This window comes from Mesoplodon mirus (assembly GCF_964341445.2).
Source record: "Mesoplodon mirus genome assembly, chromosome: 7".
In the NCBI taxonomy this organism is placed as follows: domain Eukaryota; kingdom Metazoa; phylum Chordata; class Mammalia; order Artiodactyla; family Ziphiidae; genus Mesoplodon; species Mesoplodon mirus.
In genome coordinates this window covers 114301585-114320518 of record NC_138983.1, presented here as the reverse complement: position 1 = coordinate 114320518, position 18934 = coordinate 114301585, and the positions used below count along the sequence as shown (strand labels likewise).

Below are 18934 nucleotides of genomic sequence, written 5' to 3'. Positions count from 1 at the left end.
ACTCTACGTGGATCCAATGAGACATTTTCCTGGGCTGTCCCACCACCTTTTCAAGGTCACCGTGCTTGCTTACTATGCTCAACCCTCTTTTATGTCTCTCCATTCCCTTCCCGTTACTTTCATGACAAGATTAAACTACACTTTATTAAGGTTTATGTTGATAAAGTCTGGCTTCTTCTGATATTCCTTCTTTGGTGATTATTAGACAACAGTATTCTAATTTAACACCTTCTTGTGCCCTTATTTCACATTATGTTATTTTTACTTTTCCAGCAGATTATAAGCCTTTTGTGGTAAAATATCGCATCTAATATTTCTTTTTAATAAAATGTGTGGTACAATGAAGGAAGCAAGACAGTTGCCAAATGAACATTCAATTAACTAAAGTGACAACTGAACACTTAAAAAGCTGCATATTAGCAGGGGCATAATAACTTGGTAGCAAACACATACAGATGCTTAAGGAATATAGAATATAGAAGTGATAAGTAACTTGATGTCTCTGAGACAATAGGGTGGTTCAGATTCATAGGTGTTGAGTCAAATCTGGAGCTGACAAAGAATTTGGTTTTATTCTTTCCATATAAATTCTGGCATCTAAGTAAATCAATCTAATCTTACTTCATTAATCAAATTAGTGTTTATAATGTAGAATCCTTTTCTTGAGTCTATTATCTTGGCCCTATAAGAAACAGTCAAACTGTCTTTCTCCCCTTGAGGAGAAAAAAGAGAAAATGACTTTTAAAGTACATTATAAAAACACTAAGGCAGACAGAGCTAGCTGTCTCCTTTCCAATGTAATCATAGTATTTGTCACATTGCATTGAGATTTTCAGTAGTCATCACTAAATTGTGTGCTGCTTAGGAGCAAAGAGGCTGTGTCCCCAGAATGGAATATGGTTTAGAACACTAGACACACAAAAAGTTGTCTTGGGGGCTTCCCTGGTAGCGTAGTGGTTGAGAGTCCGCCTGCCGATGCAGGAGACACGGGTTCGGGCCCCAGTACGGGAAGATCCAACATGCCGTGGAGCAGCTGGAACCATGAGCCATGGCCGCTAAGCCTGTGCGTCCGGAGCCTGTGCTCCGCAACGGGAGAGGCCACAACAGTGAGAGGCCCACGTACCGCAAAAAAAAAAAAAAAAAAAAAAAAAAAGTTGTCTTGGAAACCAAGTAGAAATGTGAGAATTTTTTGGAGTCTAAATTTTTATGGATGCTGTGTAAAAAAGTCTGGGGTAGAAATGATAATGAATCATTGATGCTTGGATCAGAATTTTAAATGGAGAGCTGAGACATCCCTGTCCATGGGCAGGCATCCTGACAGTATCAATAATTCAGGTGAAACAATCCTCATGAGACATAGGAACACAGAGGGAGGGCAACTTGTAAGACTGTCCCTTCTTGCATGGAGACTATAATTATAGAACTCTTCACCTCTAAATTCTGAAGGCAATGTGTTTATACAATTATAATCATTGTAGTAATCTTTAAAATTCTTCACCAGTCATCTATTCATATGGGGATGTCAATAAAGAATTGTTTTTATAGTCTCAACAGTCACTAACACAGAATCTGCCACAATTCTGAACTGGATGCTCAAAAAATTGATTTAAAACACTAGTATCTAACCATCAATTCCCAAATCCCTCCAGTCTCATATCCATAAACTCAGTGGGTAGTAATTTAGTGTTATGTGCCATGAGCCAAGCACTAGGGATTCATTCACAAATACAACAGTATCCCAGTCATCCAGGAGTTCACATTCCAGGGGGAGAATGTACAGCTAAACAATAATACAGTGTTAAAAGGGAAGCTCAGGATGCCACAAGGATCATAGCAAATTGGAGCTAAACCAGCCTAGGGTGATCAGAAAAGTCTACCCAGAGACAGTGACCAGATATCCAAGAGCCATCAACTCACTCACACAGCTACTGTGCTTTCTACAGAATTGAAAATAATATATGCAATTAGACTCAGTAAGTTATATATTTCAATTGGCAATGAAAAATGCTTGTAATCACCAACTGTTTTCTTGGCTCTTTTAAAGTAAACATAATGACTTAATTTAATACTTTTAATTAATTCAAGCTGATATTTTCATTTTAAAATAATGAACGTGTGTAAACAAAGAGATCAAATATGGCAACTGCTAAGTGGACATGATATTCTGAAAACAACCTATATTGGCTTAAATGTCTAAAGAGCTCCTTAGGTTATCTGTCCCATTTGAACAGAGCAAGACAAACACAATACTTAGTGGTAAGATCACAACATTTTCCTTTATTTAAATATTGTTAATCAGAACACTATAAATGTATGTTTTTTTGTAAATATATAAAAAAACTCAGAAATATGTAAATTAAAAATACAAACTCTGCATAGTAACATTGAACAAAAATAGTCACTACCAAATTTTGGTATGCTAGTTTTCAATCTCTTGTATATATTATGGTTCTTATGAAATTGGAATCAAAAAACAGTCTATATTTTTTCACTGACATTATATCTTTTATATTTCCCATATATTAAGTGTCTCTAAATTATTAACAGTTATACTATTCTGCCAAGTAGAGGGCACATTGGCTGCAGTCTATTGATTTAAAAGCACTAGAGTATTACTATCACTAAATGAAAAATTACCCTTTGAAATAAAATAAAGTGTAGGAGAGGTAAAGACATTGCTATTTAATTTTTTTTTAATTTTAGCAAGATTTTCTTCTCAATCGTATATTCACACTTGGTTTCTAATCTGAGATTTTATCACTTCTGTAAAATGAAGCTTATTTTCACAGCCACTTATGTTTTCATAACATACAGTCATTACCAAATTTTGTGAAAATAACAAGAACTAAATGCTAAAGGCATGTATATATTATATATGTACACAATAGATTGTGATGTATATGCTATATATTTTTATATCTATGCATAACAATATAAAATTACTTACAAAGTTATTTGTAACTGTACTAATTATTATTCTCATCTTACAATTATTCAGCTTACTTTTTAAAAACCGGTTCTTAAACTCTATATGTGATTGAGTGACAAATCACAATTTTAGTATAGATGCTCATCTGTGCCAACTAAATTAAATTATACACTTCTACGAAGGTTGATAACTAAAAAAAGGGAGAATAGTCTGAAATTTCATCTGGAATGTATATGCCATGTTCTATCACCATCTATACCAATCTTTCAGGAGACTTAATTGCATTTAAACACATTATAAATGATGCTTGTTTGTTCATTTTTTTCCCTCCCACAGATCCCAACAGATACTAACTCCCAGAGATACCAACTCTTTTTCAACCTGCCTATTATCATAAAAGGCCTGGTTTGCAGTCTGAAGATACATGGTTGAGATAGTAAGCTGAACTCAAATTCCTGAACTCAACTGCTGGGACAAGTCAGATAGAGGACTGTCATGACTGACATTCTTCCTTAAACAGTCTGGATAGACTTTTATTAATTTAACCATTCCTCCAACTAAATACTGCTAAGTAATGCTTTAATGAGCATTTTCATGACTAGAGATTTGCCTGTATTCATGAGTTCAAATGATTCGCAATTTGTAATGTTTTTGATACATTGTGACAAATTGATTTTCAAAAACTTTGTATCAATTTTAAATGCCCCAGCCATCTTGAGTAATTTGAAATTTTCTTTTTCAATTAAATTTGATGGCCTTTGTGTTTGTTTTAATGTTTAAAAAATACAAGTGCAGTGAAATGACAATCTTTATAAACAACATGGAAAATTTGATCAAATAAATTATTTTAGGATAATTCACATTTAACTACCACACATACCTAAAGAGTATTGGTTCATGACCTGGTATCACAGCCTGTTTTCAATTTTAATCATCAGTAAGGATAATCATATAGTGAAGCGTCACATGGAATTTAAAATTGTTTATAGCTAACTTAATTATGACTCAAGATGGTCTTGATGTTTCCAAACAAGTTGAAATTTAAGAGTGTACATGTAAAATCTTTCATTTTTAAAAATGCCCTATGGAGAAGTTGATTTGTAGCAATTCATGTGGAAAAAAGAACAAAGTGTTAAGTTTTAATTGACCATGAATTTAACAAGAACAGAGTGATGTAACAGACTAATTAAAAACTCAAATAATTTTGGCTACACTTTATGTGTAAAATGCCTAAATAATTGGAATTAACATTCTCACCTGGACAGATCATGTCAGATCATAATCATGAGTGTCAAAAATGTGGTTTAATTCTTGACAGATCATGACAGAAGAATTGGGTTAATTCAGGTCAATATATTTTAATAAAATTATGATAAATCCATGGGATATTCAGAATGCCAGAACTAGGATGTTAAAGGTTTTAGAAACTATGTTATACAAGGAAATTTTATTTAGCTTGGGGAAGTACAAAGGGGACTTGGGATATTTGTTTTCAAAAATGTGAAGGGTTTGAGTCATATAGAGAAGAAGTTGATTTATGTTATGTTATTCAATTCTGGCTAAGAATTAGTTGTTATAATATCCAACCAAGACTAAATATCTAAATCCAAATATAAAAACAAAGCTAATTTTTAATGGGATCAATGTTGTTACTGATCAGTAAATGTGAAATTGAGCTCCTTGGTTATCAGAGGAAAAAGGGAAACATTTGGACTTACAAGTGTTCCATTAAGAAAAAAGAAAGCATGCATATGTTTTTCAGAAAAAAAAAATATTTATCTTGATTCTAGATCTTTGGAGCAGAGAAGTAGTGAAATGTCTTTCAAACTTGCCAAGGTAAGATTATATACATAGTTTAAAATTTAAGTAATTTACACAGGGTAAACTAATTTCAAAAGAGGGAGGGATAAGGGCTATAGAAACTAGCAAATTGTGAAATTTACTATAGAAAAGCAATGTGGATAATCAAGAATTGACAGGTTTGGGCTTCCCTGGTGGCACAGTGGTTGAGAGTCCGCCTGCCGATGCAGGGGACACGGGTTCGTGCCCCAGTCTGGGAAGATCCCACATGCCGCGGAGCGGCTAAGCCCGTGAGCAATGGCTGCTGAGCCTGCACGTCCGGAGCCTGTGCTCAACAACGGGAGAGGCCACAACAGTGAGAGGCACGCGTACCGCAAAAAAAAAAAAAAAAAAAAAAAAAAATATATATATATATATATATATATATATATATATATATATATATATATATATAGAATTGACAGGTTTTCATTGTACGTTTGATTCCAGATCCCTTCTTTCACAAGTCTTCTAGTTTCGTGAACCTTAAGAAGTGCTAAGGAAGCAGTCAATGTCTGAACAGATGGTTCTCCTGAGTATGCTTACTAGTACACCTGGTATGCTTACTAGTACACCTGGGCTTCCCACATGGGCTTTCTCCTATTCTGAAAGCGGACTGTATCAGCATTTACTAGTTCTTTTGTTAGCAGACACCACATGTTATAAGTACCTAGAAGTTCTCTTCTACCAGATTTAAATTCATCAAAGTGCTCTCTGGCCAGCACAATGTACGTCAATTTGCATTAACAGTCCCACTTTGTACTTTATAGGACTTATTTTCCTCCTTTTTTAACCCATCCCATCAATTGACTCTAATGAAAACAAATGAGAAAAAAACATGCTTAAGATAAGGAAGACACATAACATTTATTTTGGATCCACTACCTCATTGTCCTTATATGTCCTGCTCATTTTTTTCTAAGATAACACATGAAAAGTCTTAGCTATCTTAAGGATGCCCCAAAGATAAGTGGAGAGAAAACTCATCACATCTTGTTCATTAATATATTCAAAGATATTTACTGATCCTTGCTTTGTACCAGGTATTGTGCAAGGCTATGAGGATATATTGTTTAACAAGGCAGATAAAGCCCTTAGTTCTGGGAGTTTATTTTCTAGTGGGGAATTATAGATGATAAATATGTAAACAAATGAAAATAATAATTACAGATTGTAATAAATGCAAAGATTATCGTATGGTTGGTAATGCAATATAAAGTGATTGGAGTTTGGGTGTGGGAAAGCTTACTCTAGAGAGGTTGGCAAGGAAGTTTTCTCTTAGGTGATTACTTTGACCTGAGTCCTGAAGATTCAGAAAAAGTTAGTCAAGCAATAACTGGATTGGAGGAACAGCCCCTCTCGAAAAAAAGGTAATGGAAAGTACAAAGGTATAGAAAAAAGAATGAAAGGGTTAAAGAATGTTCAGGAAACAAAAAGAAGAATGAGCAAACTCCATCATGGAGAACAAGGCAAAAAGATGGGCAGGAGTCATATCATGCTTATAGTCAGAGCCTGTTAAAGAGTTGCAATTTTACACCAAGAGACTGAAAAGACATTGGAGGGTTTTAAGTAAAGAAAAATGTCTCTTCTTTCAATTCTGAAGGGAACCACTGGCTCCTGTATGTAAAGTGGATGGGGAGAGGTAAGGTAGAAGCAGATTAACTATGAAATTTTTAGAAAAGTACCATTGACTTGGACTAGAACTCTGGGATAGAAGTGGAGAAAGGTGGAAATACTTGTAATGTACTTTGGAGATAGAAGCAAGAGGACCTGGTCAGATGTTAAATGACAACAGGAAAAAACCTAGGAAAGTAATAGATGGAGCAAGAAAGCAGATGATTAAAATATCAAAACTAGCAATATGACCACTAGGGACTGTCAGGAAAGGTAGATGAAGAAAAACAAATAGGAGAACTTGAGAAGAGGTAATATGCAGAACTTCTGCTCAAGCTCAAATTCAGTCATGATCACAGGAGATCTGCACAAATATGTCAGTTCAAAGAAGTTGTAAAAGAATAGCTTATTCAAATAAATAGAGCAGAAAAAATATAAAGATCAATTCCTAACACACATAAGAAAATAAATTCCAAAAGAGTTAGCATTATAAATAAAAAATTTAAAACCATAAAGTATACTAGAAAAATGTGGAATAATATTATATAGTTTTAAGGACAGGAATACCTTTATAAGCATAGCATGAAACCCAGAAGCCATAAAGAAAATGACTCACAGATTTGACTACATAAAAATTTAAAATGTCTGTACAGTAAAAGGCATCATAAATGAAGGTGGAAGCCAAAGGCACAGTAGAAAAATAATTTGCAACATACATGACAAAGGGTTCATTTCTTAGCATGTAAAACACTCCCTCAAATAAAAAAGAAAACACTGGCAAAGTAAAAGAACAACAGTTCACACAGAAATATATACATGGTCTTATAAATATAGGAAAATATTCTCAGCCACACTATTAATCAAAAACATGCAAATTAAAGTAGCAGTTAGATGTCATTTTTATCCATCAGGACAAGTGAATATTCAAGAGACTGATAATGATTAGTGTTAGCAGGTCATAGAAAAACAATTATTCTCACATCTAGGTGGTTGTAAATTTAAATAATACTTTGTTTTTGAGGACAAGACAGTGACAATATGTACTAAAAGCAAAAATCCACATTATTTCATATAGTAATTTCATTTCCAGGAATTAATCCTACAGGAATATTCACACAGGTATTCAAATAGTTTTACTGCTATTCTGTTTGTAATATAAAAGATGTGGAAACAACCTAAATGTTGATCCAGAGTGTAAATTTATCATAGTAACTTTGCACAATGACATTATGTAGCAGTAAAAGAAAATAAGATAGCTCTATATAAGTATAGATTATAACTGACAGAAAACTTTTTATGATAAATGAAATAAAATAATAAAATATAGGTATAGATTAATATTTTTTTATTAAAAAGTTTTATTTATTCAATAGATATATATTAGTACCTTATGTTTATAATACTCTTTATCTCTCTACCTAGGTCTATACAGATAAGAAAAGAAGTCTGGAAAGATCTATAAACCCTATTTACTGTGATTATCTCTATGTGGTGAGACTGCAAAAATATTTTGGTTTTTTAAGACTTCTAAATTATTCGAAATTTTTGTGTCAGTTTAAAAAGATAAAAATATGAAAAATGGAAAGAACACAGGGTATAATATATTTAAAGTTACTGATGAGAAACTGCCTATTTTAGAAAAAGCAGATAAGCAACAAAAGTAAGCAAACAACGATTACATCTTATGGTGTATTTTTTGCTGTAACTGGAGAAATACAATGGCTTATTCAAAGAAAATACTACATCTCAATTTTTTTACCCTTTATTTCTGAGATAACGTTGAACTTTTTATTTATGACACTAGTAGTTTTATTAAGTTGGAGACAAGTGATGATGCTATGAAGACTGAAGAAAATTTGACTTAGGGTGATGATCTTTAAGACAATCCTCACTATGTTTATTGGAATCCAAAAACCTGTAAAGGAAAACCTGAAATGAAATCCCTGACAGCTAAGCAAATCTTTAAAGCACTGGGGAAAGTATGTTTCATTTCGAATAGATGTAGTTATTCTGAAATCAAATAACGTTCCTATAAAACTTATGTAGGTTGGCCAACTAATGAAGTATCCAACACTGTTTGTGTAACATATAAAGACTCACTTATTCATTTTTACACCTGGTGGTATTTATAACATGAATTTGGAAATATAAAATAATGAGAGCATTATCATTTAGAATACTCAAATTTCTGTGCTGCCTTACAAATCACATAGAAATCTCGATGCCCAATGTAAAATGGACATATTCACTGGAGTAAATTAATATTGTTAAAGAACTAACTTTGAAGAAAACATCTTTCTATTTAAATTAGGAGTTATCTAGCTACTGTCACATAGTGATGGCTATCTTGTGAATACTGTACTAACCAAGATACTATAGTGTGAATGGCAGGCAAAACTGACTTCAGGATCTGATGCCCTGGATACTTGTCATTAGGCACATTTTCTTAACTACAGATCTTCAGTTTCTCCACATAAATAATTAAAATAATAATGATGCCTGCTTCTAGAGTTGTGTAAGAATTGAGGTAACTAACACAGAGACTTGGAACATAATCAGTAGCTATTATTATTATCGAGGATAAATGAGTTTCAAAGAACAGGGAGTTATCAGCTATGTCAAATCCTGCAAACTACAAAATTAAAAGACAATGACTAAGGAACAATGGGATTTACTAATCTGTAAGTCACTGATGACCTTCAAGAACACTGTTGCAGGAGTGGTGATGGTTAAGGGAGAAAGTAAATCGTGATAAAAATAGAAGGAGCTGATGTGGAATATGTAGAACTTTTGACAGTAAGAGAAGGAATAAAAATAATATGATGACAGTTTAAGAGGCAGAGGACCAAGGCAAGCATTTTTCCAGCTAGGACACACTGATTATTTTCTATGACAAGGAAGAAGGTACTGGAGATGGAGTTTATGGGAAAATTCCAGGTTAGTTTCAAAGATAAAATCCAATTGGCTTTCTTCTTCTTTTTTTTTTTTTTGGAAATGAAGGAGGTAGAGAATGAAGTGCTGTGTGTTTATGTGTTTATCTAATATATGTGTAGCTCCTTTAGGGCTGTGGGCTTTCTTTTTTTTTCTTGTAACTGGAGTTCATTAAGAAGCTGTTCAAAAGTTTAGACTGTCTCTCTGTAAACACACACACACACACACACTGTGCTCATGAACACACAATTTTGCATGCAATTATGAGAATTCATCAATCTCTTTAATCCATCCATGAACCAGTTCTCTCTCCAAATGGTCCATAGATCCCAGACAAAGTTACCCTCTCATAGGACTTAGAAATAATTTTGACAAATATGTATTTAGATTTGTGTATATAAATTAAAATTAACAGTTCAGTTAGAGGTCAAAAAAAATTCCTATGAAATATCAACAGAATATATTTATTCAAAACGTATATTGCTTTTTCAAAATATAAACAGAAAATATAAATAAACTAGAAGTTTTAGCATTGGTTCAGAAATAAATGTTCTATATGACAGAGAATGTAATACAACTAAATTTAATTGAGTTATAGTTATAGGCTAAATATTTTCCAAACGCTTTTCTAATATTCATAAAACTCATGTGTTTTCTATGTTAATGAATGAAGAAACTGCGGCTCAAAACTGTTAAGTAACTTACCTGCTATCAGGTTGTAAATTGAAGACTATCTGGCTCAAAAGTCCAGAAAAGACTCTCCCTACCTCTAAATAAAAGATAAGCCTATTCTAGGCCAACATACATGAAAGAGTATGTATTAATAGAATTTATGTGGGATTAATAAAGTTTGCTTTTTTGCTGGTCAAAATACAAAAGAACACTAAAGAAAGGAGAAGGAAAGACTTGTTAAAGATCAATTATCCGTGCAACTCATTATTAAAATTCTGCAGCCAGTGACAAGGTTGATGACTATTTACTTGAAATTCTTTCCATTTCTTGGCTCCCGTGAAATTACTCTTGCCTCATTTTCCTCTGGACTCACTGACCCATTTCCTTCAGTCTCTTTTTCTCTCCCTGTCCCTCAAGTACCGTATTTCCTGGATTTTTGTCCTCAACATTCTGTTCACTGCTTTTGCTCTCTCTGTAGGATTTTGCCCACATCCATGGTTTCAGCCATTATCAAATGTCTCTCTTTAGTTCAAACTGAGCCCAAGAGCTCCAGATACACATGTCCAACTCTCTACTGCATTTGGATGTCTCTTAAACTCCTCAAAATCAGTACATCCACACTATACCCACCTTCCCCATTCAAATCTGCTCCTGTGTGTCCCTTCCTAGTTGATGGTACTGCTATCTAATCATTTTTCCAGACCCAAAATTGAAGAAATTATCTTTAATTCTTACCATACTTCCTTTCCATTCTCCCACACAGACACCCAATCTATCATTAAGTTCTGTCAACAGTTTTGTATTCTTAGATCTATGTACTTTTCACTCTCTTTAGTGCTTCTACTTTTATTCAAGCACTTAATCATCCTAAATTGCATTACTTCAAGACTCAACTAACTGTTTTTTTCTTCCCATTTTGCCCCCTTCTAATACATTCTCCTTGAAATCATCCTGTTCTTTGTAAAACATAAATCTCATCATGTCACTGTTGTTTTAAAATCATTTATGGGTCCCCCTTTTTATTCAGAAGAGTCTCCTTACAAGAGCTACAAGATCCTGTGTGGATCTACAAAGCCCTGCCCCTTAGCACACCTCTCCTTCCCAGCACAATCAGTACTACAGCCAGACTAAACCATATCCAGTGGCTCAATCACACCTGGCCCTGCCACACCTTGGTGCCTTGCCACGTTCTGCTCCTTTGGCCAGGCATGCCTTCCTTCCTTTCTATTTGTCAAATAACTCAACTAGAGTCTTAACACCCAGATCAGATAACATCTCCCCTAGGATACCATGCCAAGTTTGATGTTCCTTCCTGTGTTAATGTCTGTCATAGCACTCTGTTTCTCTGTCATAATACTTTGTCTTACTGTACTGTGATAACTGGCTTGTACATTTTCCCCCCTAGATTATTAGCTTCTTGAGGGCAACAACTACTCTTATAAGTTTCTGTATGCTCCTTTCTAGTATAGTGTCTTAAATATAGTTAACCTTGATAAATGTGTTTCATGAATAAATGGATATGTTTATTATCTAATCTAGTGAATGAATGGACAAATTCACTACACAATATGGCTTCAGTCTTTGCTATATCACTCACTGCCATCTGATTAATGAATAAGTTGCCAGAAATGTCTTGCCCTATTTTCTTCAAGATGTTACAAGTAAATTAGAAAAAAAAAATGACAATTGTTTTCTTTCTTGATTCAAGTAATCTCAATACAGATGTAGTTTTCACATCCTATGGTCTCCTGGTTAAAGTACTAGGATAGTAATTCGAAGACCTGAGTTCAAACTCAGGCTCTGCAGCTTATTAACTACATGGTCTTTGGCAAGTCAAGTAACTTCTTTGAGCCAAAGCTGGCTTAACTAAAAAATAATGACCATCTTCTCAGACAGTCTCACTCGAAGACTAGCTTGAGGTCAAATAAAATCATGTACATAAAAGCAGTTTAAAAACTATGTGTTGTAGTAAAATGTAAGGTGCATGGTATTTATTCTTCATTTTAAATTCTTAGACTATAGTAAAATTCTGTAAATAAGACATATACATATTTCCCAATGTCAGAAAGTAATTTTTTTTCCTCTTTGAGAAATAAAAAACACTTGGGAGAATCCACAAGAAAAAACAAGTTTAGAGAGATTTTCAAATGGCTTTAAGAAAGCTTAGTACTGTGACAATTCTGAAATATATCAATGCAAATTGTGCATCATTTAAGAAAGGGACAAGCCATAGGAATGTGACTCATCTTTGTCATCAATCTCATGGGGAAAATTAAGAAAAAGAGGGAAAGAATATTATAAAATGAAAGAATTATTTCAAATCAATATAGAATCTTGCTATCAATTCAAAATAAGGAAACCTAATGACAGTGACTCATTTCCCTAAAAATAATCAAAAGTCAAATAGTATTAAACGTATTTCTGCTAACAGCTTTGCAGGTCAAACCATCAGAATTTTATTTTTAGCATTTTTAAGATTATTATATCAGTCCAATATAAACTCTTAGAATGTCTGTTTAGGACTTCATGTCCTTGAAAAGGAAAATGTACAAAACTTAAACATTGTTGAATTAAAGCCAAAAGTTTGTATTATTTAGTACCCTTAAACAAGTTTGAATTAAGTCCCTATTATATAAGCTCTGCCTGCAGAGCCTACTGGATATAGTGTCACATTTTCAATGTATTTAGATTAACTAAACAAGTATATTTTACATACCAACCTACTTTTACAAGTAGCACACAACTGGGTATTTAAAGTTGATAACTAAACCCATCACAAACAAAACTAATATTTAACTTGAAAAGAACAACTTTCTCATCATTACTAGGGTATAATATGCATTCTATTTTTGACATACAACTTTCCTATCCATCATGTTGTAAACCACTGAACAGACAGATTTTAGACAGAAAAGGAGAGTAAGATAAACATAATTTTTGTAAAAAATTAAAAAAAATATATATATATATTAACCAGTTGGCCTTTCCTATCCAAGTTTAAAAAGTTAGAAATATTCCACAAAATTCTCTTATTATTTCACCTAAGGGACAATACATGAGTACTTGATATATTTCACTATGTTTTTCCTACTACTCATATGAAATTAAAAGAATCATTTGAGAAACTGAACATCTGTGGATTATATTGTAAAGAGGCTGCCTTACTTACTAAAGGACTGATTCTTTTACAAGATAGCTAACATAACTGGACTGAATTAATAATTGCAATGTCTCATCTTTTTATCTTCTAGAACACTTGGGATAGGCTACTTTAGTATTTTGGTTATTACTTCTTTGGCCCAATTTAAGATACATCATCCTCCAAACCAAAATATCTTTATTAATTATTAGAAAAATATAAGAACATAGCCTGCTTTTTCAGGTTGTCTCAAATGTTTTGTAAAGAACATATTCAATTTAACTAGCATGCTTTTTTTGCAAGGATAACTATTTTGGGTCAACTGTATAATATTTTATTAAATGACATTCCGTATTGAATTTATGTTTTAAATATCTATTTTGCCATACCCCATACTTTGAATAGATTACAACAAAGAAGTGTATACCTTTAATTACATTTTGAAATTTGACTACTTGGGCTATTTATTTCACTTATACTTTGTTATTGAAATATGTCATAATTCTATATTATCTGTATTTCTTATAATTTCAGTTTTATACTTAGCAAAGTGTGATTTTTCAACCATGTGAAGAGTTTAAAAAGAGAACAATATTTTAATTTAATCTTATACAAATATTGTAAAAAATAAAGTGAAACTATAAGCCAAAATTATCCCCACCCTCTCTCAGAAACTTGGGATTTATACCAAAAGTGAAAAATTTGAGTTAATTGGGTTTATACTTATGCAGTATGTAAACTCTATACACAGAATGTTTAGATTGTCTGAAGCATTCTTAGAGTGCTAAATTAATTTTGAGGCAGAAGAACCAACATTAAATTACATCTGTCCAATAGATGACCCATAATACTCTTTATTCTTTAATCTGCCTTTTTTGTCTTTACTATACATTCCATAAAATAAACATATCCTGTTTAGTGGCCCTTGTTTACAAAGACACTAGATTATGAAGTTTTATAAGGGCACACTGCAGGAAAATCGTATTTAAAATAAACCTAGCCGGCCACATAGATATTTTTTTATATTTAAAAATTATATTTATATTTAATCCAACATGAAAAAATTCAAAATCTAGCCTGTATCACTGTGAGGAATAAGTTCCATGTTAATTCTCCAGAACACTATTTTTATCCTTTTGTACCCAAAGGCATACAACTTGATATATGAGTTTGCCTCATACTTATTGCTTACGTTTCACCTTTAATTAGACTGGAAAATCACGCGTCTACATGCTCTAGGTCAGTCCATTTAACAGTCACCTGACCCACACTGTCTGACCATTGATTTTTCCCAAATTCTGTTTAGATTTGCCTTAAGGACATTTGGCATACTCATTTGTCAAAAATTTTTCCTTGTCTTCACTAGAAATTTTTTTTCCTTATTTACAATTTATGTTTTTTAAAAATATTTTAAGCATGTACACAAAGTCAATTATATGTGATTATGCAAAACATGACACCACTAATATTGCCTTACACTTGGAATCAAAATAAGCAGACTTAGTTTACTCAGCTTTAATTTTCTCAGTTCTAACATGAAAAAAAAGTAGCATATTACCTATATTTTAAACCACTTTTTACTTTTTCATTTTGTGTACAGCTTCTTAGCAATTTCTTATGTTTACAGGTTCTTTACCAGTAACACTTTATTTTATACAATATTTTTATTACATAAATAATATAATACTAATTAAAATTTTCCTGAATGAGATTAACATATGATATGGAAGAAGAAAGCATTATCACTTTATAGTTTATATAGCTGGAAGCCATAACACAAACTTTAAAATACTTAAGCACTTAGTTAGAAAAAATAAAACTAATATAGCTCCAATTTTAAGACATTCTTTCATTAACTAAATAATAAAAATGAATATTTAAATAGCAATTTATTGTAGACAAAGTACCTTCAAATATATTTGAATCATGAATTATCTTTAAACTTAGAAATGGTTTTGTTGACAGAATCTCAAGAGAGACACAAGAAAAATATTTAAATCAACAGATAATATTCACATACTAAGAATATTTTATACCTAGAACTGTTTGAAATGTTAACATCTGTATCAAAACTTGGAACAAAAATTAATAACAAGACATTTTCAAAAATGACTATCCACAAACTTAACTCTAATTTATGTTCATTTCTGATTAAAAATAACTCCCATATAATTATCATTCTAATGGATATTGACTTTATTACTAAATACAACGAATGATTTTTTTAATTAAGTAGTACCCAAAGGAACTAGAGAATTCCTACAAATTAATACAATTGTAGCAGTTTAAAAAAAAGTCAAATGCTTTAACCTCCTTATGAAACCAAGTTCTAAAGTAAAGTAATTAGATGTCAAAAATTAAGGAAACGTGATCATGTCACTTGTTAGACGAATTAATGGCAAATATATATGAATTAAAATAATTAATGAAACAGATATCCTCCTAACATAAAAACTCCTTGTTTTCAATTTCACTAGTTTGTTCAGTATACACATTCTTGTACTCAGAAAGAGGACTTTCAAAATTAAAATATATTCAACTTGATATAATAAAAATATCATCAATGCAGATTGAATATTTTACTACTGCTGTGCAAAATTTTATATAGAAACTATTCCTATATGTCTTACATAATCTATAACCATTATCTTAACATGTAAATTTTGAGCAGTAGTAAATTAGCATGTAAAAATAAGGAGGTATGTGAAACGTGTTTCCCTCAAGAGTGAAAATGCAATCTAAATGTTCCATTGACTGATCATATTTTAGTGATTTTTAAATTAATACAGAGTTGATTATATTTTTACATTGTTATACAGTATTTTGGAAGGGGAGCTCTGTACAACTGTTTAATTATAGCGTTAAGTAAGATCACCAAATCTCAATCTTATTGTGTAAAGTAACAGATCCAGCTGGGTTGGTTTGTAAATTCAGTGGATTGGAGACTAACATGATTTGCCACCAAGGTAAGGATTCATGGAGTTATATTCACAGGATATATGCATTACCTGATAGCAGGAGACATTTACAACCCAGAATATAAGAGCAGGGCAGTCTCAAGTGACATCACCAGATCATCTGCAGCGTCAGCCAACCGACTCAAATATATATCCTCCACACCACTGCTCCCCTCTTTCTCACTGTTAGCAAACCTACCATTGCTTTTACCAGTATAAGAGAGCATGTCTTCTTTAAAAGCAAGACATATGCTTATTCAAGTGAAAAGCAAATAAAAACCAAGGAACAGAAATCAAAAACTAGATAGAGTACAATTTTCACTAACTTGATATTCAGGTTGTAGAAATAATACTGAAATGTTAAAGGAGAAAGTAACTTCAATTAATTTCAAGAAAAAAGAAAGAAGGAAGAAGGGAGTGAGAGAGGCAGAAAAGAAAGAGGGAGGGGGGAAGGAAGGAAGGGAAAGAAAGACCAGCTAAATATCCCTGAGACTAAATCTTACTTTTAGCTGATTTGCACTGTAACCAGCAAACTGTGGAGATCTTGAATGTCTTTCTAAAAAATATAATAATAATAATAATAATAATAATAATAATACAGAGGAAGGGGACTCTCTATTGCCCCATTTTAATTCTCTTCTCATTTACCTACAACTTATGTTTTACTTACAAGCATTTGTTACAGCGAAACTGTTGGCTGTCTCAATGTTGTCCACATGAGGTACCAAATTAAAGGGAGCTTCTGATGCATTGGGGCTGGTGTTATGAAGAAAAATTGCTAATCGAAAAGCAGTGTATTCCTGATCTGTGTTTCGGATGAAGAGACCACCTATTAAAAACAGCAGAAAAAGCACATTCAGTGTCTCCCCTTGTAAATGTTACTATACCCACCCCAAGAACTGTCAAATCCACTACCATTCACCAATATATAGAATTAAGGAGACTGCCACATCTTGGGAGACTGCCTTTGTCCCTAAGGTGTGTGCTTAATATTTTAGTCTTTAAGACAGCTCAGCCTTTTCTTGTCCCAATTTGTCATGATCACAGTGACCTCTGAGACAGATCATTTAGTGTGCTTTCCTTTCTCTCTCTTGCCCTCCCCATGATTCTCAGCACACTGCTACAGAAGCCAGCTCCGGGCATTTCTAAGATGCATGCAGATGGGAAGAAAAGATAATTTGCATTAAAATACAGAAATGAAGGGATGTGGTGACGTGCAGGTTAGAGGGAAATAAGAAAGGAGACATGAACTTTGTTTTTATGCAGCTCTTGGACTCAGCCTAATTAGCACCGTTTTGTGCACTGTCTACGAGAAATGATGCAGTCTGAGGCTGGGCTTAGCTGGAAGAAATTCAATTGCTGCGTCCCATTAAAAGACAGGAGAGAATAGCAAGAAAAGCCAAGGACGGATAGGGTCCCTGGAAATAGAGTCGAGAGGGAGGATTAAGGGCAAAAGATTCAAGAGGAAAACAAAAGAAGAAAAGGTTCCGGGAAAGGGATCTAACTTTGGAATCGGTTAACTGGTAGCAAGCAAAGACAAGGAGGTGTGGGTGTAAATGCTTTTTTTGCACAAACAGTGTCTTTCTGTAATAGCGAAAGCTGCTGCGTACAGCACGGGAAGAAGGTGGGGGGGCGGTGTTTTGTTTTGTTTAAACAAACTCTATATCCCTTCATGCTTTAGAGAAAGAAATGAAAAGAAATATCAGATAAAATGCTACCAAACCCCACGGAGGTTTTTTTTTTTTTTTTTTCCCCCAACTTATTGCAATCCTACTTAAGCGACGTGAGCCAAAGGTGGAAACAGGAGTATAGACTGAGGACGGATGGGTGGGCAGCTCTGTGCTGTTCTAACTGAACCTGCACCAAAGAGGCAGTCTTTTTATAAAGGGAAGAAAGGAAGAGGGAAGCAGAGGGGAAAGGAGCCGCCGAAGGTTCCCCTAAATTGCTTATCAGTAACTCATTTGACTCACTTTCAGATATCTGCTACAGCCACCCACACGCATACCCCACCGGAGCAGAGCTTACCTATTTGCACGCTGCTCGGAAAGGCTCCCATGGCGAGTCCCCAAAATCCAGAAAATAACAAGACTATCTGTCTGCAGATAATCCTCATCTTCTTTTCTCCTCTCCCTGGCGCGCGCTCTCTTTCTCTCGCACTCTTCCTAAAGGCTGTTCAGAGAGGCATTGAGGACTATGGCGCTAAAATTAAAAACAACCAAAAAAGAAAAAAAAAAAAACAGAACAGAGAGGTTTGGGTGGTTTAGGGTTATGACTATTTCCCTTTAGCAATCCATCCCGAGCTGCCAGATTTTTCCCGCAGTCTCCATAGCCCTGGGAGAGGTTTTCTGTCCGGCTGCAAATGTTACACATGCAAAAGATGGTGGTGGAGCGGCTACTGGCTGCTCGCAGGGAGGAGACATGCGCTCTCTCTGTGCCTAGCTCGCACTCGCGCTCTGCCCTCGCTTTCTCACCTACACACACACACTAGCGCCGCGGCCGCCACACGCGCTCCGCTGCTCCTTTCAGCCAACAGCCACCTAAAGCCTACCCCAGCCCGGAGCCTCGCGCCCCCTCCGCGAGCGCGCAGCACTCCCTCCGCACGCCCCTCGCCCACTACTCGGCAGGCTTCACCCCTTGGGTGCTCACCCGAGCGCCTCAGTGTCTTCGACGCTCCAGAGCCAGTCTGGAGACAGGTTTTTCCTTTTCACGACTCCCGCCTCTCTTCTTCCCGCGTTCGCAGTGGGTCCTACTCTGGGGATGGGCACCCCCAGCGTCCCTCTCTTTGCTTTCCAGCGCCTCTGCTTCGCGGCTGCACTTGGCAGGAAATTCACCCGCGGGCCAAGTCCTCAAGCC

At 34.3% G+C, this 18934-nt stretch overlaps 1 protein-coding gene across 3 annotated transcripts in view; it reads right to left on the bottom strand.

Annotated features, from left to right (window-relative positions):
• GRIA4 (glutamate ionotropic receptor AMPA type subunit 4) overlaps nucleotides 1-18485 on the bottom strand; it is a gene marked incomplete at its 3' end in the record, with an annotated part of 526629 nt that extends 508144 nt beyond the window's left edge. For all 3 annotated transcript variants that reach the window (XM_082627369.1, XM_082627368.1, XM_082627370.1), the window contains exons 1-2: nucleotides 18107-18485; nucleotides 16752-16910 (exon numbers count right to left, since the gene is read on the bottom strand). In XM_082627369.1, the coding sequence (XP_082483495.1) occupies nucleotides 16752-16910; nucleotides 18107-18194 (247 nt within the window). In that variant the 5' untranslated portion in view covers nucleotides 18195-18485. The remainder of the gene's footprint in view (nucleotides 1-16751; nucleotides 16911-18106) is intronic.
• Nucleotides 18486-18934: the final 449 nt, after the last annotated feature.